At 46.7% G+C, this 22190-nt stretch overlaps 1 protein-coding gene across 1 annotated transcript; it reads left to right on the top strand.

Annotated features, from left to right (window-relative positions):
- The first annotated feature begins 217 nt into the window (after nucleotides 1–217).
- On the top strand, nucleotides 218–18763 carry LOC140723513 (NACHT, LRR and PYD domains-containing protein 12-like). The gene is made up of 10 exons (XM_073038079.1): nucleotides 218–296; nucleotides 866–1018; nucleotides 4205–4297; nucleotides 5183–5349; nucleotides 6248–6419; nucleotides 6516–6581; nucleotides 15344–17081; nucleotides 17727–17813; nucleotides 17971–18138; nucleotides 18305–18763. Exons 1-10 carry the CDS (start codon nucleotides 218–220, stop codon nucleotides 18390–18392), a joined length of 2811 nt encoding a protein of 936 aa, XP_072894180.1. The 3' UTR covers nucleotides 18393–18763.
- The last annotated feature ends 3427 nt before the right edge of the window (nucleotides 18764–22190 follow it).

The following is a 22190-nucleotide window of genomic DNA, read 5'->3' as shown; positions in this document are numbered from 1 at the left end:
TTATACAGACCAAAGAACAAACTGCCGGAGGAACTCAGTGGGTCGGGCAGCATCCGTGTAGGAAAATGGACCGTCAACATTTCGGGCCGAGACACTCCCTCTGGATTGTGAGTGGACGGCAAATAGTCGGAGAAAAGACGAGAGGTTTGGGGATGGGGCAAGAGCTGGGGAGTGAGAGGTGGATCCAGTTGAGGGGAGAGGTGGGAAGGTGGAAATAATGACGGAGTGCGAGGTGAGTGGTGCGGGCCACACGGGGCTGCAGAAATGGAATTTAATTCCATGGAGGATTATAAGAAGTGAGAGAGTGTTTGCTTTGGAGATTCGCCAGACTGACTCCTGCAGGGGGAAGTCTCAGTGATCGTCCTCACATAAAACAGAGGCCGGCAGATGTGTGGAGACCGAAGGGATCGAGGAAATGAGGATCGGGCACAAACATGTGGCTGAGATTGAAGAGCTGCCGTCATCTTGTTGATGGTTTAAGGGACAGAATGGCCACCTCCTCCTGTTTCTCACTTGATGTTTCAGTGCTCCTGTCCAGTGAGGCTCCGGAGGAATGTAAATAGAAATTAGTGTTTATAAACATAAAAGTGTTTTCAATGAAACCTGCATAATTCCTGTTGGAGTGGGAATTCTGTATCGGACCGGGATGGGAATTGATCCCGTAACTCTAAGAACCGGGTGGTGGAGTGATCGGGACATGGAAGATGCAGAGGGAAAAACTGAAAATTGTAGTTGGTGTTAATACGAAATAAGATGTAAAATGCGGCAGGTAGGTCGGGCAGCGTGTGAAACCGGTTCAGATGGGAGACCCTCCTCCCGTCACATGATCCTGTTTCTCACTCCCATTTCAAACGCCAATCTGCAGCACGTGAGGGTTCCGCCGTCAAAGCTCCGCCCCCGCGCTCACATTCCCCGGATGGGCGGTGGTTTTCTTTCCGTTCTCTGTTGAAGCGGATCATCGGCTTGGAGCCGGAGGACCGATCTCTGTCTGGAGAACAATTTGACCAAGTTCTCATCAGTGAGTATTGAGGCCGGTCACTCGGGGTGAACACGACTGACAATTTCCCATCGGTGAGTACTGAGGCCGATCCCGGTGTGGGGGGGGGGGGGGGGGGGGGAGGGGTAGAGATTTTGGGCAGTGAGTCCCTTTAACTTCCTCGAACTGGCCGCCTCGTTCCACTTCCTGGACACAAACTGCAGGGGTCAGTCAGGGTTGTAGGTCCTTCACACTGAACCGCCTGAGAGGAGCCGCCGCTCAGCCCCTGGTGTTCTGGTCCCAGGAGCGGGGTGAGGTGGTGATGCCGAGTTTGAACCCATCCATTAAGATGTACCTGGGGAACTTTACTTCCAACAACCGGCCCTGTATCGGATCCAAGCTTCAGATGGATCGATGCCTGGGGTCGATAACTGTTTTACATATTCCCAACACACTGAATGCGGCCATTCGGCTGGCATTGATTGTATGGAGTGTATTACACCAGGGTCAGAATGAACTGATAACCAACAAACATTTTAGCGTGTTGCTGGTATTTTACAATCAGTTACCATCTGTGCATAATATAAAGAGGTGGGATAAAGCTACAGTTGCAGGAAATTTCAAGTAAAAAGACGAAAATACTGGAAAAGCCGATAGACAGCATCTTGGACAGTTCCAGTTCAGATATTGGATCTTCCACCATTTCTCCTTTCTCGGATGTAACCTGATGTACGGAGTTCCCATATTTTTCTATTTTATAATTTTACATTTTCTTCCTGCTACACTGAGCGGAAGCATGGCAGACAGCTGTGCTGGGCAAGATCCCACACAGCAATGCCATTGTGATCAAACCTGCTCAGTTTAGTTGTTGGAAACAAGCTGAAGTGTATCTGCATCTTCTCACAATCTACAGACCGGTGAACCAAACTGAGCCCCGGCCCCGGCAAAGGGTCATTAGGTTCCAGTTCAACATCAGTTTGTGAATCGGAAATGGCAGGAACACCACGGCAAATCGCCGGCACCATAACGTCTTTGTATGGGTCATAATATTGGGTTAGTGACTCTGAGGGTATGGAACTGGCAGTATGCGAGCTTCAGTCCAGGTCGGCAATTCTACAACTGGATTGGAATTTCCTCAGTCTACTGTGAAGCTGAAGTCCCGGTCGGTTGGACATTGATTGCGGGGAAATTGTCATCTGCACCACTCAGTGGGACATCATATCTGACAAGTATTCTGGAAACTTTTGAAGAGCTAACTGAAGATAGATAAAATAGAGCAGTGATGTTATTTGTTACGTACCCGTGGGTATCTTATACCAGTCACGTGACCATGATGTAATTGAAGCTATGCTGGAGATGAGGTAATGGTCTTGTGATGGGGGATTGATGTCATTTTCCCGCCAGTGAGAGCTCATGTGATAGTTTCCCCCCCAACCGGGTATTAAAGGAGAACCCCACCCTGTGATGTGGGCAGTTCGTGGTTGAATTTGGTAGTGACTCCACGCTTCTGTGTATTCCGATGTTATGACGCAGATTCATTTAAAAGTGGAGTTTTACTTTCTGCCTTAAGTCAAAGGTTATTGCCGTCAGTTTTGCCATAATACTGCCAGTCCAGTCATTGGAGAGTGAAGATTTGAAGTTCGGTAAGTTAATGATCGAGGAAAGTTGATTTCGATGGTAAAGCAGGTTCGACCTTGTTTGATTCTCATTCGGAAGGAATTTGTCAGCTATGCCCATGATAACTCCTGTTCTACCAGAAAAATAGAGGGTTGGGTGAAGTTTCGCCAAAGAAAGGTCAGTGCCTTTAAGCCGTTTCATTTTCTTCATCATGAATCCTTTGATCAAAACATACTTCATCTGGGAACAGCAGTAACACGACGTGAAAGAGAATTTAAATTGTTTCAAGAAGTCTCTCCTAAGCAACTGGCTAAAATTTTGGGCTTTCGTATTACTACTTCTGAGAACTGTTTTTGCATTATCGTTTTAAGAACTGTTTTCGGATTCTTGCTTTAAGAACTGTTCGAGCTGCCGTATTGCAGCTGACTTCCGGTTGTTAGGCGTTTGTTTACTTTTTGTTTTTTTAGCAGTGTTTAATAAATGTTTTATTTGTTATAAAAACCCTGTTTCAATCATATATTCATTGTTGCTGGATTGTAACATATTCATCTGAACTTTGGAAAAGTCTGTAACAAGATCCCGCATGACAGCTCATCTGGAAGGATAGGTCACGTGGGATTCTCGGGGAGCTGGTGAGCTGGATTCACACCGGGTTCAATGACAGAGAGCAGAGGGTGATGACTGAAGATGGATTTAACGAATGGATGTCCGTGATGAGTGGGAAGTGCATGTCAGTGTCGAGGCCTCGTTAATTAGATATTCATGACATTGATTTGTATATGAATGTACATGGCATGGTTAGAAAGTTTGATACTTAATTCAGGAGTCTGGTTCATATTGCAACAGGTTACAATGAATTTTCCCAACTTGCTGTTTCGGATGTATGGCGGGTCTACATTGTGCTTAACAAGGTACCATATAACTATCTGATAATAGCCAGGTGCTATGTCCAAAGAAATCTTGACCGAGTGTAGATGATAATAATGGTCTTAAAGTTCTGCCGGAGATAACGTAGTGGTTCAGAACAAGATGTCATGATGCTATGTGTGAGATTTCATTGTTCAGGATGTCAGAGTGATTCTATACAGACTTAAACCATGGTCTATATTGCCACTGGTGTCAATGCCCGGGGATGTAAAACTGAAAGGAGATGGTGAGAATCAGGTGTGACTGAGAAATCTGTATAATTCAGTGACGAGAGGAATGGATGTCCCAATAATCAGCAGAAATGTTTCAACCCACACTGCTGTAACGGCTGTCCATTACTCACCATAGCACCACCAGTGGTAGGAGGGCCAAAGCAGTGGGCGCTGTCTGCTCAACCTGCCTTGCCATTCCATTGACACTTCACTCCCATTCGAGGACACAAGACTGGCTCCGAAAAGGGAATTGTCTGCAATATAAGCGCGTAGGTACCCCTGAAGTCCCGGCACGGTGTACAATAGATGGAGAGCGCGGAAATCGATGGGCTCAGCTGGATCAGGCCCTGTCAAGGCTTCACTGGACAGGCCCAAGATGTTTGGAAGTGTTTGCCTCAGTTTAAAAACAAAACAGTGTTCTCCTTTAAACCCCAATTAATGTTTGACCCTCCTGTTATTTGTTTTGTTACAGAGCAACAAAATCTGATCACACCTGTCCTCACAATGGGTCAATGTGCAGGCAGGGGAGGACTTCCAGTGTCGTCAACATCGGGAAAGGACACGGGTATGTTGGCGAATTATTTTAATTTATAAATACTCTGCTGATTCTGCGTCTGTGTTTAATTCAATATTGGGAATTCACAAAGTGTTTGTGAAAACTGAACAGAGAGATAAGAGAGGGAGTTAACATTTCTGGGGGAAATACAGTCAAGCGTAGAAGGTGTACAATTACCGGCTGCTGCTGCTCCTGTAACAGATTGTGATGCACATTAAAATAGCGAGTTACTCTAGAAGACATGACATTCTGCAGATGCTGAAAGTTGTGGGCAATAAAAAGACACAAAATATTGGCAGAACTCAGCAGGTCAGGCAGCATCCATGGAGAGGAATAAAGATTTGACATTTTGGATGAGGACCACGATGAATGGAAAGTAATGTGGCAATATCTAGAATTTCTGTTCCCTCATTTCCAGTCCGATGAAGGGCCTTGGCCCAAAACATTGATTGCTTATTCTCCTCCATAGATGCTGCCTGACATGCTGAGTACCTCCAGCATTTTGTGAGATTCTCCAGAGATTTGCTGAGGAAGGGGTTGATCAGGCCGGCAGACAGTAACCGAGAGCAAAGCGGTGGTGATGGGCAGCACCAGGAGAGTGATGGTGCTGGGTTACTATATTCTTAGGAATAAGCAGGGTCCTTTCCAAACAGAGAGTTATATTCCTGGGGACACGAAAGAGCAGCCTTCAACAGATGAAACTATACCTGCTCCTACAACCCCGGCGCCCCCGATCCCCCGGCCAAAGCCTGTTCCACCCCACCTCCCCCCCACCCCCCATCCCCACATACATATATTTCGGACTGTGTTTGGTGATCTTTAGGTTCCAAAGGGAACGTTACTGTCCAGTATGAGGTCAGTAATTTCTTTAATGCTCCTCATTTTCCTTCACAGGTCCGGGCTCAGTGCTCACCGAGCTCCTGGCAAGCTGGGACGATTTCCAGCTGCTGCAGTTGACGGACTTCTACCGGGACAGGCTGGAGCAGGCGATGGAAGGACGGGTTCACGGAGTGAGTCTGGCATTAAAGGCTGAGAAACAGTTCAGCAGAGAGGAACATCGGGTGAGTGGGAGGGAGAATGGGTTTGAATTTTCACACATCACAGGACTGATGGCTGTCGGATCTTTGACTCAACGGATATTAAATTAGATAAAAGAATAACTGGGAAATAAGTACTCCACATGCAATCCCGAACATGTGAATCTGAACCGGAGATGGAAAGAGGTGAAAAGACCCCGCGGACTGGTGGGGAGCCGCTCGATGTTCAGAGTGAGTTGAGCAAGTAACAGGTCTGTGGGCTTACAGCATTAAATGCAAATATGACAGGAAGTTTCAGTCTGTGAAAAATGTACAGAGTGACGGCAGGATGTCAGTGAGAACCGGGACATCATCAGTGAATGCCACAGGAGCCCGGGTGTGTTCAGTTCTGGGTGGAGATAATCCGTAACTGCAAACAGTGTGAATCGGGAAACATTGCCATGTTGTAACGTGTAATCACTGAAAAAACCTCTACTGGAAAAGGGAAGCGAAAGGTGTCAGATGTCAGCCAGTAATCCGCTGTCATGTTGGACACTGGCGGACTGAGGAGATGAACCACATGATAATTTCTGCAACTTCTCTGAGGCTGTTCAATCTGTTATATAAAATAAAACCCTCCAGTTTTATTTCTTCCTCTGTGATCGTTATTTTATGATTTCTGTTTTACACCATCAAATCCGGTGAGGGATTATTTATGGAATTGGAGCCACGTCAATGAAGGATGTCATTGACTGGTGGACCAGGTGCACAGTGAATGTCCCTCCTTGTGCTCTGCACTCAGAATGTACAGTCCACGTTCAGACAGGAGCAGCACCTGTCCGGGTGACTGCTCAATGTGATCCCGTTACAGAGCACATCATTTACTTCTCATTCTCTGTGTGAATCTGTCAGTCCCCAATATGTTCACTGTTACTCTTCACAGAAAATCTCTGATCTCGCTGATAAGGGAGAGCAGGCGGACAGTTCTAAACTCCTCCTGAGCCTGGTGATGGAGAAAGGCTCCCGCGCCCGGAGGGTGATGTGGGAAACCTTTGTGAAAATGTGGAATGATGTTGCAATGTTGGACAAAATACTGAACGAAATACAGATATATGGTGAGAAAATATCAGAGATTAATTCAAATTTGGATTGAATACAGCGCACTTTAAAATTTTACACATCATTCCCTCAATGTGTTTAAATTGAAACAGGTTGTGATCCCTCCCATCGATCAAATCCCGCTCAAGGTTTAATCAAGGTTCTTAGTGAGCTGAAAGGTAAGTGAACGTGCATTGAATATTGAAGAGTATAACACAGGAATAGGTCATTAGTCATATAATATTGTGCCGAACCAGCTGAGAAGTAAATCAACATAACCCAACTCTAATCTCTCCTTCCTGCACCATGTCCATACTCCTCCATCTTCCTTACATCCATGTGTCTATCCAAACGACTCTTAAAAGCTTCTGATAATTTGTCCCTATCACCTTACCGGGCAGTGCGGTCCATGCAGCCACGGCTCTCTGATGAATGAAAAGCTCTCCCTCACATCATACTTCATTCTACACCATCTCACCTTCAATATATTCCCTCTGGTAATAGACATTTCAACCGCGACAAACTGATGATCTCTGTCCACTCTATCTCTGCCTCTCATAATATTCTCAACCTGTGTCAGAGCTCCCCTCGGCCTCCGATGATCCAGAGCAAACAATCTAATTTTATCCAGTCTCTCATGATAGCACATGCCCTCTGAACCAGGCAGCATCCCGGTAAACCTCTTCTGCTCCCTCTCTAAAGCCTCAAAATCCCTCCAGTAGTGGGGCGGTATGCAATAGCCCAGAATGGGCTGCAGCAGAGTTCATTAAGTTGAAACTTGACCTCTGTTTCCACCAACGGTTGTAATTTGCGTACGGCGGTTAGGTTGTTGAGCCACAGGGATCTGACCAGGTAAATATGGGCACTGTGACAGAGAACACAGTGAGAACACATGTTTCTTAGAGGGAATGTTTTCAAAGGTCATTTTGAGGAAAGAGGCAGAGAGCTGGCAAGTTTGAGGAAATTGGTCACACCGCTCCAGGGCCTAAAAGTCCCTCCTCTGCGAGTCTATGTGGAGAAAGGGAGAGGGGGATATGGAAAATGGAATTAAAAACTTATATTTCTTCACACAAGATGTCAAAACCTTCTCTTGATAGCCACTGCCCTCTCTGGAACAGACTCATTCTTAACCGATTTCTAAATTTCCCACAGCAGATTATCTTTTCTTAGAGTTGGGCATCCACTGAAGTTGCAGTCACAGAATAGTAATAATAGCATCAGTTTAATTAGAAAATCAGGTAACATCCCAACTGGTCTGTTCAACCACAGAGCAGCATATGAACACACTGTGTTCACATCTACTCTCCCTAGTGCAAACACTGCTACAGTGTTAGAGAGGGTGAGACTGGGTGACATATTCCTCAGCTCAGTCCACAAAAGCTGAAATTCATGTCTGCCGGTGTTGTGCGATGGACACTGTGGAAGGGTGAGAGATGGGAATTAGGACAGAGAAACCGAGGGTTGTGGGATCGCGGCAAGGAAGGTGAAAATGACTGAAAATATCTCTAAATAATTTTGCAATTAGTTAAACTGTGACCGTCTGGATGGAAAGCTCACTACATCTATAAGCCCATCATGACTGTGAAAACGGAGCCCGGGGCAGTTCATGGGCTCAAGAGATTGTAAGGCTTCATCACTGCAGACTGAGTTGGATCACTCAACTGCACATTTAACAGAGGAGAGCGCGTAGGAAAGACAAACATCACAAAACTTATTAATATCGCATCAGCCCATGTTTATCTGATTATTCAAAGCTCTCAACAGAAATATAAGGAATCTCGGCCAGAACCCTGGTTCTGTCTCTCTCAATTACAAGAACAAATTCCAAAGATGATAATTTAAATATGGGACCAGAGATAGATGAATCAGGATGTTTACAAACTACTCACCTCTGTTAATGCTGTTCCAGTCCACATCAGGTCAATGAAACCCCTCAGTTTCTCTGCACCATGGGTTTGGGAAATCGCTACAAGCTTTTTGTTCACTATTCCTCATGTTGTTTGCCGAGGGAACAAACACGACAGTGAAATTCCTACAGCCATTTCTGTACATGAAACAGAATCTCTCCCTGACTATTGAAGAACACCATTTCTACCACTGTCATATTCTCTAAAGAAAATATGTCTACAATTAATGTTTTCCTACGCTCCCTATTACAGCCGAACATTTTGAATGGAGACCCCACACACCCCTAACAGGGTTCTGACACAGTTTGGGACCCCACACACCCCAGACACGGTCCTGACACACTGTGAGACCCTACACCCCTCTGACATGGTCCCAATACACTGTGAGACCCTACACACCACTGGTACAGTCTTCTCACATTGTGAGACCACACAGATCGCTGGCAGGGTCCAGAAACTCTGTGAGACCCCACACATCGCGGACAGGGTCCTGACACACTGTGAGACCACACTCATCGCTGGCAGGTCCTGACACACAGCCAGACATCAGACAACCCTGACAGGTTCCGGATATACTGTGGGACCGCACACACCCCTGACGGGGTCCTGACACACTGTGAATCCCCACCCACTAATGACAGGATCCTGACATACTGTGAGACCCCACAAACACCTGACAGGTTCCTGACACACCGTGGGACACCGCACACCCCTGACAGGGTCCTGAGACACTGTGAGACTTCACAAACCCTTGGCAGGGTACTGACACACAGTGAGACCACACAGACACCCAGCAAGTTCCTGATACATAGAGAGACCCATGCACTTCTGACAGGATCCTGTCATGCTGTGAGACCCCACACACCCCTGACAGTGTTCCGACACAGAGACCCCACACACCCCTGGCAGATTTCTGACACACTGTGAGACCCCACACAGACCTGACTGGTTCCTGACACACTGTCAGACCGATCATACCCTTGACAGGGTCCGGACACATTGTGGGGCCCCACACAACTCTGACATGCGTCCTGACACACTGTGAGACACCACACTCTCCTGACAGGTTCTGGACACACTGTGGGACCCCACACACTCTAGACAGGGCCCCAACACACTGTGAGGCACCACACACCACTGACAGGGTCCAGACACATTGTGAAGCCCCTCACACCCCTGACAGGGCCCTGACACACTATGACACCCCACACACCCCTGACAGGGTCCAGACACGCCGTTAGACACCACACAACCTTGGCAAGGTCTTGATGCACTGTGAGTCTCCACACAGCTTGACAGGTTCCCAGTACCCTGTGAGACCCTACACATCCCTGGCAGTGTCCTGAGACACTGTGAAACCCCACACGTCCCTAATAGGTTCCCGGCACTCTGTGATACCCTGCATGTCCCTGACACTCTGAGATCAGATCTTATCAGGGAGACTATTGTAAATGATCCCTTAGGATGCAGCTAGGGTCTGCATAATAGAATAGGAAACGCAATATAATGTAGCAGAAGTGAGAGAAAAGCTAGTTGATTTGGAAGGTTCTAAAATCTAACAATAGGTAACAAAAAGAAGCATAAAGAAGGGATGAAGACAAAAGAAATAAATTATAGGCTATCACACAGAAAATGATGGAGAAACTCAGCACATCTATGGAGAAAGTACAGTCAACGTTTCGGGCTGAGAACATTCAGTGGGACTGGAGATAAAACGCTGAGGAGTCGATTTGAAAGGTGGAGAGCGGGGTGGGAGGGGAGAGAGAAATGCCAGGCGATAGGTGAAATTTGGAGGGGGAGGGATGAGCAAAGAGCTAGGAAGTTGGTTAGTAAAAGAGACAGAAGGAATGGAAGAAAGGAAAATAGTGGGTGGAGAGAGCAAAAGAGGGAGGCGTAGTTGATCTCAGTATGGTCTGTTGTCTGTCGATGAGACCGGACATAGAGTGGCGAACGGTTTCGCCGAGCGTCTGCACTGTGTCCGCCAGAACAAGCGTGATCCCAGTGGCCACCCATTTTATTTCCTCTTCCCATTCGGATACGTCAGTCCATGGCATCCTGCACCGTCAGGATAAGGCCACACTCGGGTTGGAGGAACAACACCTTACGCTCCGTCTGAGCAGCGTCCAACCTGATGGCATGAATATCGATTTCTTAAGTTTCCAGAAAGGCTTCCTCTCCCCCTTCACCGTTCCCCATGCCCTCGTACATCTCACATGCTATCCCCTTGCCTGTCCATCGCCTCCCTCTGGTGACCCTCCCACCTTTTTCTTGCTTCCATGGCCTTCCGTCTCTATCAAGAATCAACTTCATACACTTTGCTTCATCCCCTCCCCTCCAAGTTTCACCGATCACCTGTCATTTCTCTCTCCCCCCTCCACCTTTCGAATCTACTCCTCAGCTTTTTGTCTCCAGTCCTGCCGAAGGATCTCGGCCCAAAACGTCAGCTGTTCCATAGCTGCTGTCTGGCCTGCTGAGCTCCTCCAACATTTTCTGTGTGTTGCTTGGATTTCCAGCATCTGCAGATTTTCTCTTGTTTGTGGAATTACAGGCCAGGTAGCCTAACCTAAGTGATTGAATCGTTGGAGTCTATCCTCCTCATATTTTACACTACCACCCAGCTTTGTGTCATCTGCAAATTTGCCAATGTTACTTTTAATCCCTTCATCTAAATCATTAATGTATGTTGTAAATAGCTGCGGTCCCAGCACCGAGCCTTGCGATACCCGACGAGTCACTGTCTGCCATTCTGAAAAGTACCCATTAATCCCTACTCTTTGTTTCCTGACTGCCAACCAATTTTCTATCCATGTGAGTACCCTACCCCCAATACCATGTGTTCTAATTTTGCCCACTAATCTCCTATATGGGACCTTATCAAAGGCTTTCTATAAGTCCAGGTACACTACATCCACTGGCTCTTTCTTGTCCATTTTCATAGTTAGATCCTCAAAGAATTTCAGAAGATTAGTCAAGCATGATATCCCCTTCGTAAATACATGCTGACTCGGACCGATCCTTTTACTGCTATCCAAATATGCCGTTATTTCATCTTTTATAATTGACTCCAGCATCTTCCCTACCACTGATGTCAGGCTAACTGGTCTATAATTCCCTGTTTTCTCTTTCCCTTCATTCTTAAAAAGCGGGATAACGTTAGCTATCCTCCAATTCTCAGGAACCGATCCTGAATCTATAGAACTTTGGAAAATGATTACCAATGCGTCCACGATTTCTAGACCCACCTCCTTAAGTACCCTGGGATGCAGACCATAAGGCCCTGGGGATTTATCAGCCTTCAGTCCCATCAGTCTACCCAACACCTTTTTCTGCCTAATGTGAATTTCCTTCAGTCCCTCCATTATCCTATGTCCTCTGGCCACTATTATATCTGGGAGATCGCCTGTGTCTTCCCTAGTGAAGACAGATCCAAAGTACCTGTTCAACTCGTCTGCCATTTCCTCGCTCCTCATAGTAAATTCACCTGTTTCTGCCTTCAAGGGCCCAACTTTGATCTTAAATAGCTTTTTCCTCTTCACGTACCTAAAGAAGCTTTTACTATCCTCCTTTATATACTCCGCATATTGCCTTTTTTAGTAATCTTCTATTGTTCTTTAAATGTTCCCAGTCCTCTGGCTTCCCGCTCATCTTTGCTATGTTATACTTCTTCTCTCTTACGTTTTATACTCTCCTTGACTTCCCTTGCTATCCACGGTCGCTCTCTACTCCCGTTAGAATCCTTCTTACTCTTTGGAATGAACCGATCCTGCACCTTCTGAATTATTCCCAGAAATACCTGCCATTGTTGTTCCACTGTCATCCCTGCGAGGATATCCTTTCAGTCAACTTTGACTAGCTCCTCCCTCATGGCTCCATAGTCCCCTTTGTTCAACTGTAATACTGACACTTCCGATTTTCCCTTCTCCCTCTCAAATTGTAGGTTAAAACTCAACATATTATTGTCACTACCTCGTAATGGCTGCTTTACCTCAAGTTCCCTTATCAAATCCGGTTCATGACACAACACTAGATCCAGAATTGCCTTCTCCCTGGTAGGCTCCAGCACAAGCTGCTCTGAGAATCCATCTCGGAGGCACTCCACAAACTCCCTTTCTTGGGGTCCAGTATCAGTCTGATTTTCCCAGTCTACCTGCACGTTGAAATCCCCCATTACAACTGTAGCATTACCTTTGCAACATGCTAATTTTAGATCTTTATTCAACTTGCACCCTATAGCCAGGCTACTATTTGGGGGTCTGTAGATAACTCCCATTAGGGTCTTTTTGCCCTTACAATTTCTCAGTTCTATCCATACTGACTCTGCATCTCCTAAATGTATGTCACCCCTTGCAAGGGACTGTATTTCATTCCTCACCAGCAGAGCCACCCCACCCCGTCTGCCCACCTGTCTGTCCTTTCGATAGGATGTATATCCTTGAATATTCATTTCCCAGCCCTGGTCCTCTTGCAGCCATGTCTCTGTTATTCCTACAACATCATACTTGCCAATTTCCAACTGAGCTTCAAGCTCATTCATATATAATACTTTTAATCCATTATTCCCCTAGCTTGTCTCATTGGTCCTATTGTACTTGGCCATACTCTCCGATCCCTTCCGGAGCTTTCTGCCCCATAAATTCTGATGTCTTTCTTAACTTTTCTTATTCAGTCTTTCCCTTTAACTCCATCCTTCTATTTCCAGTTCGTCTCCTCCCCACACTTATTAGTTTAAACACACCCGTGTTGCAGTGGCAAACCTGCCGGCCAGAATGCTGGTCCCCCGACTGCTAAGGTGCAACCCGTCCCTTTTGTTCAATTCATCCTTACCCCAAAACCGATCCCAGTGGTCTAAGAATCTAAAACCCACAGCTCTGCCAGTCGTCTGTCTCTTTGGCTTTGCTTCAGTGCCAATTTTTGACTCGCAGACCCGTTCACCTCTCAGACTGACAGTGTCTTCTGTCCCAAGCTACCAAGAGGGTGAACATGTTTTCAAGAGGCCCATCCCCCGGGGTCTCCTGTACTTCAAGCTTCCATCTCTTCCTCATTGTCACCCCCGTTATCTCCTCTGTTATCTTCGGTGTAACGATTTCACTGTAGGTACTATCCAGAAAACTCCCGTTTTTCCCGGATGAACCTGAGGTCATCCAATTACCTCTCCGGTGCCCCAACACGGTCCTTCAGGAGCTGAACCTGGACACACTTTTCACAGTTGTAGCAGCCGGAAGCACCATCAGTGTCCCTGACCTCCCATATCAGGCAAGCATCACACTGAATCAGTTTACCTGTCATCTCTTCACCACCTCTCACCCTCACCAACTGTCGCGTAGTCTCCTCCCTCAGCTTCCTCGCCAAAGACTCGCTCTTTCCTCACAAGGACCTTTCCTCAACAAGGCTGCTCCCCGAGTCAAAGCCGCAAAGCTCCACTCCTTTACTGGCCGCTCCACTTGAGCTACCCCTCTATTTATTGGTATGAGTTTTTCCAAGGTCACTTGACCTTGGTTGCCCAATCAGCTGCTTTCTGCTGGGCTCCTTTACTGACCGCATTTGTTGATGATACGAAGATCGGCGAAGGGGTGGGTAGTGCTGAGGAAGCAATGCGATTGCAGCAAAACTTCGACAAATTGGAAGAGTGGGCAAATTGTGGCAGATGGACTACAATGTTGGGGAATGAATGGTAATGCATTTTGGCAAGAGAAACAATAGGGTGGACTATTACCTAAATGGGGAGAATGCTTAAACATCACAGTGTAATGAGACTTCATGCTGGCTGCTACCAAAATTCCTCGGTCTCTGCTCTCTTTAACTCCCGACCTGTAAATAACATGGTTTTCAAACTTGTATTTAAAGCCATAGACCAGTGGTATCTCCCGTTTCCACAGACATTGTCTGACCTGTACTCACATCTACACTCGCGTCCTTCTACAGCTGTGCTGCAGAGGGCAGGCCAACATGCTGCATAACTGTGGCCAACTGGAAGGCTCTACAACGGGTAGACAAAACTGCCCAGACGTATCACCGGCACCCCCATCCCACCTCTCATCAGGGACGTATATACAGAAAGGCTCCGGACAAGGGCCAGCAGCGTTAGGAAGGATCCCACCTATCCTGCCTACGGGCTGTTTGCCCCGCCCCGTGAGGGAGGAAGCTACGTAGCATCCACAGCAGGACCACCAGACTCAAAATCAGTTACTTTCCTCAATCAGTAAGACAGATCAACACATCCACAACTAACAACCGCACCCCACCACCAGAACGATTGAAAAAAAAATACTGAGTTTTCCATTGCATACACTATCTGAGTTTGTGCTTCATCAGATCCGGAATAACAATTATTTCCTTCCCCTTTACACTCGTGTATATTCAATCTTGGATCTGTTGAGTATTTACAACACAGACTCTTTAAGAGACATGGTACTGCAGATCTGCCGTCTCGAACCATTTTCTGAAGGAACTCAGTGAGCTGAGCAGCATCTGTGATGATGGAAGTAGGGGGGGGGTGGATTGTCTGTGGTTTGTGTCAAAATGCTGACTGTCTCAATCTCCAGAACAAGACATTGACATTTTCTCCCCCAGCTACCCAGCCACAGAGGAGGTGCTGATCAACGAATATACTTCTTTGCGTTTTGAATCAGTGATGTTGAGAGGGGAGGGGGGAGCTGTGATTCCCCGACCTGTTCCTTTGACAGAATGCCAACTTCCGTTTTCTCTATCTCCACACACACCTCATCAACAATGGGGATTAAAAGTTTCTTCCACATGAACAGTGATATCTGTGGCTGTAGTGAGAGGGTGTCCAGTACGGGACAGTCTGGGGTCAGTAAACTACCAGGGAAATACTCATCTTCACAGCACAGTTAATATGGAAATATGATGACCATGTGTTTATCCAGACCAGGCAAGCAAATTTACTTTACTGTACGGACATTCATTGATTAATTCAATTAATGCAATAGCTTTGGGCTAACTCTTGTGTGCTTAAATATTGAGTTCTGAGTTGAGGCATCTAACAGTTTGAACGCTGTCTGTTCCCATTGAAGATGTTCAACAGAAATACATGGATACTCTGCGGGTACAAACTAAAACACTGAGAGTCAACACGATCCTGATGTGGGAGAAGGTGAAGGTTTTCGACCTGGATGATCGATACGCTGAGCTCATCGTCATTTCTGCTGTTCGAGATCGGAGACTGGTTGAACATGAGCTGCTGGCAAGAGGCAGAGACCACGAGCGTTGGAGAGAGAAACATCTCCGCGGAGAGATGGAAAAAATCCGGACTGATCAGTTATTCCAGAGCAGCTTTTCCCGAAGTAAATCCAAATCTGGGAGATCAGCAGCAGTGGCCGGAGTCGCGGGGATTGGGAAAACAACAATGGTACAAAAGATTGTTTATGACTGGGCCACGGGGAAAATATTCCAACAATTCCAGTTTGTCTTTAGTTTCAAATTCCGGGATTTAAACTCCATTAACTGCAGAACAAACCTGAGAGAACTGATTCTGGATCAGTATCCTTACTTTGGGAATTTCCTGAGAGATGTCTGGAAGAACCCACAGGGATTGTTGTTCATATTCGATGGTTTGGATGAATTCAAACACAGAATCTATTTTGCAGACAGTTGGAGAGATACAGAACCTAAGCACCAGTGCCCAGATCCCGAGTGCTGGTGTGCAGTGTCGGACATTGTGTACAGTTTAATCCAGGGCAAACTGCTCCCAGGGTGTTCAGTGCTGGTGACCACCCGCCCCACTGCGTTACATTTATTGGAAAAGGCAGATATCAGGGTCTGGGCAGAAATCCTGGGATTTGCTGGTGAGCAATGGAAGGAATATTTCATGAAGCATTTTGAAGATCAGACGGTGGCAGCAGCTGTTTTCAAACACGTGAAGGAGAACGAGATCCTGTACGCCATGAGCTACAACCCCTCCTACTGCTGGATCCTCGCTCTTGCACTGGGTCCTTTCTTCACACAAAGAGACAGGGACCCACAGCGAATTCCCAAGACCATCACCCAACTGTATTCCTACTATATTTACAGCATCCTGAAAACCCACAGCCGTGAGATTGAGAACCCCCATGATGTGTTACTCAGGGTTGGTCAGATGGCCTTCAGAGGAGTGTCCGATAAGAAAACTGTGTTTACAGATGGAGATTTGAACAACTACAATCTGCAGCCTTCCCAGTTCCTGTCCGGGTTCCTGATGGAGCTTTTGGGGAGAGAGGATTCTGCCCAGAGCGTGGTGTACACATTCCCACACCTCACCATCCAAGAGTTTGTAGCTGCTGTCGCACAGTTCCTGACTCTACATCCCGAGGATATCCTGAAATTCCTCACTGAAGTCCATAACACGACCGATGGGCGATTTGAGGTATTCCTCCGTTTTGTTGCGGGTCTCTCCTCCCCAATGATAGCTCAGGGCCTGGAGGAGTTTCTGGGTCCATTTCCTCATGAAACAACCTGTCGGGTGATTGACTGGGTGAAGGAGGAGGTTAAACGCCAGAGTGAAAACACGACGAGTGAAACTGGTAAAAGGGGGCTCCTGAACACATTTCACTACCTGTTTGAGTCTCAGAATCGTGAACTGGCTCAGACCGCACTGGGATCTGTGGAAGAACTTTCATTCAGTGGAATGACACTGATCCCGGTTGACTGCGCGGTCCTGTCTCATGTTGTCAGACTCTGTGATACAATAAAACGTCTCGACCTGTCGTACTGCCACATTTTGTGTGAAGGAATCCAGCGGCTGGGACCCTGGCTGCACAAGTTCCAGGTATTGAGGTAACTTAATTTTTCTCTCACTCTGAACTGTGAAACTGTTCCATTGTGTTGTTTCAATGTAAAGGGATTTGGGTAAAACTATAGTGAATATGATTGTGAAGAATTGTGATAAATGCGATCCCCCTTCCTCCTGTGAGATGTCTCTTCCCCAACTCCGTTCCTGCTGTGGGATCTCTCTTCTCCATCCCGCTTCATCCTGTGGGATCTCTCTTTCACATCCCCGTTCCTCCTGAGGGATCTTTCTTTCCCATCCCCCTTCCTCCTTCAGGTCCCGTCTTTCCATCCTTTTCCTCAGATGGTGTCATTTCCCACCGACATTTCTCTATTCACAAATCTTCCTCACTGTGGGACTTTCTCCCCTTCAACCCTATCCCTTCCGATCCACTCACAGGTCAGGAACACTTTTCTAACCATCGCGCAATGAGTTAGAATATGAGGAGTTTACAGGGTCACACCGTCAGACTAAATTACTGACGTTCAGTGAATCCCCTGTAACTGGTCAGTGAGGGACATTGACAGTGATGGGAACACCTATCAGTGATTTACTGAAGGGTTTAATGTTTCCTGAAATAACCGAGTGAGAGAGATTCCTTCAGACCCATGGTTTGAATCACTTTGTTCATTAATTTGTCTGTTTCTGTTTAGTCTTGGGCGGAATGACCTGGGAGATTCAGGAGTGAAACTGGTGTGTGCTGCTCTGAGAAACCCGGAGTGTAAAATACAGACACTGAAGTAAGTACCAGACTGTGGGAGATTGTATTTACAGACACTGGGTGTCTGACACTGAACATTAATGTGATCAGTAATTGTGTTACTGGTAAATTCTGGGAATTTGTACCATCCCCTGTCTCTCTGTGTCCTTCACCCTCAATCTCTCTCTCATTTCCAGTCTGAACCATGTCGAACTTACAGATTCTGGTGCTGAGGATCTCGCCTCCGCTCTCAGTACGAACCGATCACTGATGGAGCTGGACCTGGGATGGAACCCGCTCACAGACCAGTCTGTCCCCGCTCTCCGCCGGCTCATACTGACCCACCCGAGTCTGGAGCAGATCATGTGAGTGTCTGCGTTAATGTTCAATGTGATAAAATTTCAGCAGATCCGCGGGTTTTCTGGTGATGTTTGTTTGTGATTACTGTTGAAACATTAACCCCAGTACCCTGTTACTGACACGATTATATAATCTGTTTTTTTTTTATCTTTATTTTTCCATCCGTTTCAGGCTGGCGGTGAATAATTTCAGTGGGACTGGGGAGAATGAACTGGAGTCTCTACAGGAGTCCAGACCCGGACTGAGAGTGTACCTGTAAACGTCTGAATGTGTGAACATACCCGTCCACAGGATGGAGACAATTTGGCCGATTTCCCCCCCACCCCCTTAACTCCCGCCCTTATCTTTCCGCACTCCAGAAGCAATTCGCGAAGGTTCGGAAATGACCCTGGATCTGCGGTGATCTGGGACACGGCCCTGAAGTGTGATTTGATAATCATCAGTTCCGTGATGCAGAGTGACAGTGAGAAACGGGACTGATTATTCAAACTGGCACTGGTTGTTGCCGGTCAGTTAATTGTGTGTGACTGTGAGTGAGTCGGGAGCAACTTATTTATTCCCGCACGTCAGCAGCTCACAAATCGTTTAATTTACATTTGTCGATGAAATCAATAAACCACTGTAACGTCCTGTCTTTGTTTCGGATCAGTTTTATTTGAGGTTTCTGCTGCCCCCCGCACCCTGGGTGCCCAGGATCTCATCTCCACCCAACCCCCTTCCTGGGTAACTCACCCCCTCCTTACACTCCACAAAGAAAGGGAGCGGGGGAGAGCTGGCCTTATTTGGAGGTCCTGCATTTCTTTCTACCATGACACTGCGAGGGGAATGCTAACGACTCGGATATCTTAAGGACAGAGCAGGAGTTGAAAACGTCAGTATACGGAGCGGATTCCGTACATGGCAAAATATATTCTGTTAAATCATGCCAGTATTTCCCAGAGACAAACGTGTTGGTGGTTGCGCTCATAACCCACAGAACAGCGAGTGGCAGCCTTATCAGCCAATTGTATTCCTACAGCTAATTGAACTCCACAATATTTCTGAATCTAACTGTTCCTCAGGTGGATTCAACAGCGGCTCTGTCCGTCACTAAGGTTTAAAAGTCCACAGCAAGGGCAGGAAATTAAATTCATATATATTTGAAGAAATGTAATACGGACATTTATGCTCGCGCGCATACACACACACACAGGCGCGCGCACACACACACACACAGGCGCGCACACACAAACACACACACAACAGATGTGGGAAGATGGTTTAAGAGATGAACGGAACCGTGGATAGCTCTGAGCTTCATGTTATTGGAAATAAACATTATACTGGGAAGCTGATCAAAATGAGGTAAACACTGATGTGGTCCAGGGCTGATGAAGAACTACACAGCTTGTCTGTACAGCGAGTATATTTCATATCTGGTGGCACATAGTGGGACGAGATGGGGTGATTTTGGTGTCTGACCGACCAAAGTGGATCTGCTGAATATATTTTAAAAAATCAGTGACGTTAATTGAAAGTCTGCAGAGGGAAACTGGGAAGGTTTTCACGTGTCCCTGGATCACGTTCACACTGAGGGGAAACCGGTTCTACTTGCAGAGGAAACAACAGGCGTGACTGTGAAAAGTGCCGAAAATGCTGGAAACATCGATTCCGGAATGCTTGCGGGAAGAGAGCCACAGTGAAAGTTTCAGTTTGGAAAATGGGAACAGTCGTGACCGCTGACAATACAACTGTGGAAAAGTTGTAAATAGAGCCGCTGACTGCTCACTTACTGGTCTTGTTGCACATTTTGGTAAAATTACGCAGAAGGATCTAAGTGAGCTAATGCCAATGGTATTAATGTGTTTGTGCCCAATGCGGAGAATTAGTGGTTAATGAACGTTTGACCTTTAGGAACATGTACTTTGCTTTACCTGTGCTTTTTAATCAATACTAAAAACAAAGTCCAAGGAGATTTTAACACAAGCAGCTTTCTTCTCTAAACTTAGCCTGGGTCGCTGTATAAATGCAGGTGTTCGTGCAGGAACTCAGGTACATGAGCATGTAGCCGGCTTCAGTGGCGACATAGGCAGAGTCGGTGTAATCGCCGTCGTAATGCGCGGTTCCTGCGGGTCCGGTGATCAGAGAGCTCATACATACTGTCAGCCACAAGAGAATGAAACTACCGGACACACTAAAGAGTAAAACGATGGATTTCCGGCGGCTTTCCATCTCCGGATCGTTCTGTGTTTGACTGTTGTGACCGCGCAGTCCGCGGCGCACTTTACTGGCTAATAAAATGCGCTTCACTGTCAGACAGTTAAATAGAGCTATCAGTACAAAAGGTATTATAACCGTTAAAATACTCTGCAGAAAGGAGAATGCGACTCCCACAGGAGACGTCATGAACCATGAGCTCGGCTGACAGCCCCATTGAATACCGTTATCTATGCGCACAGGTTTATACTCAAATAGAAACGGGACGCTCTGTAAATGCAACAGGAGCGGCACGGTTATAATGCCGGCAACAGCTGTCCTCACTGTGCAATATTTCGCTTTAAGCTTCTGACAACAGATCGCTACAAATCGATCGACTGTGAACAGGACAGTGAACCAGACCGAGGTTTGCAGGCTGGTTGAATTGAAGTACACAACAGCCTTACAGGCGGATGTGTAGGACAGGAAGGATGTTGGAAACTCGTACATGACAATATGATACCCGATTACACAGAACATCATCACCAGGAGATCTGCCATTGCCATGGCAAACATGTAGTGGGATATACATTTGGAAAGGCCGCAATTCCCACGGAAGAGGACCACCATTGTCAACAGGTTCGCTAGGGGAAGAGACACAAATTATGAGTTAGAAACAGGGCGAGGAGAAGTGTTCTCGGAATCCAGTGTGAAAATAATATTCCGACAGTGATCGGCAAAATTACCAGGGAAATATATTTCCAAACGAGAAAAAAAAACTCCTCATCCAGTGAACTAAAAGTGATCGGAGCTGAACGTGCATTTGTTCCTGGTTAAGTTGCTGGTGACATGCTCTCGATTTCTCTTTGGCGATGTAACCGAGAGGGGGCAGCACTGCCGCCTATTCACCATCACAACCCAGACAAATAGTGGAGATCACCATCTTCTCCCATTCCTCCCTTGCGCCCTACATTCCCTACCCGTGGGATCATCATTTCAATAGCTCTTATCCTCCAAGCTCCATTCAGGCACCAGCCGTAGGGAATGAAAGCGGTGACGGAGCTGAACACAGTAGCTGTAGGAGGGTCGGCTGATGTGCAGCCGACAGATTTCACTCAACGGAACTCTCATTACTATTGAGCCATTACTGGCCCGGAGTAAGTGAGGTCGCGCTCGCTGTCGGTCACCAGACCCAGGGTGAAACCGATGCACTAGTTCCCTCCGTTTAATCAATGAATGAGGACAGGACCCGTTAACAGGATCGGAATTCACTGATTGTCGCTTGTGCACAATCTAGCTTACACTCGAATAGTTCCAGAAACGTCTATAAATAAATAAGCTCTTTCACTTGGATATATCTGCCATTTTTCATCACATTCATTATCATCTTAAAGGCGCGATAGGGACAAATTAATTCAAATCTCCAGCTGGACAGCCCATTCTTGTGCTAGCTATATTTACTATAATTCCCAACTGGTACTGCTAAGACATATAATCAAAGGTTTGATCGGAAATCCACAAAAGGATGGAAGGAGTTGGAGAGAGCGAGTGAGCGAGGAACAGACAGAGAGAGAGAGAGGGCGGAGAGTGAGAGAGAGGACAGAGACTGGGAGACAGACAGAGAGACGGGGAGAAAGAGAGCGAGAAAGGGAGAGAGAGAGAGAAAAGGACAGAAAGTGAGAGAGCCAGGGAGATAGATAGAGAAAGAGAGACACAGAAAGAAAGAACGAGAGAGAGAGAGAGAGAGAGAGAGAGAGAGAGAGAGAGAGAGAGAGAGAGAGAGAGAGAGAGAGAGAGAGAGAGAGAGAGAGAGAGAGAGAGAGAGAGAGAGAGAGAGAGAGAGAGAGAGAGAGAGAGAGAGAGAGAGAGAGAGAGAGAGAGA

Source organism: Hemitrygon akajei, unplaced genomic scaffold (assembly GCF_048418815.1).
Source record: "Hemitrygon akajei unplaced genomic scaffold, sHemAka1.3 Scf000116, whole genome shotgun sequence".
NCBI lineage: Eukaryota > Metazoa > Chordata > Chondrichthyes > Myliobatiformes > Dasyatidae > Hemitrygon > Hemitrygon akajei.
Note: the sequence above shows the minus strand (reverse complement) of the source record. Positions and strands in the feature narration are given on the sequence as shown.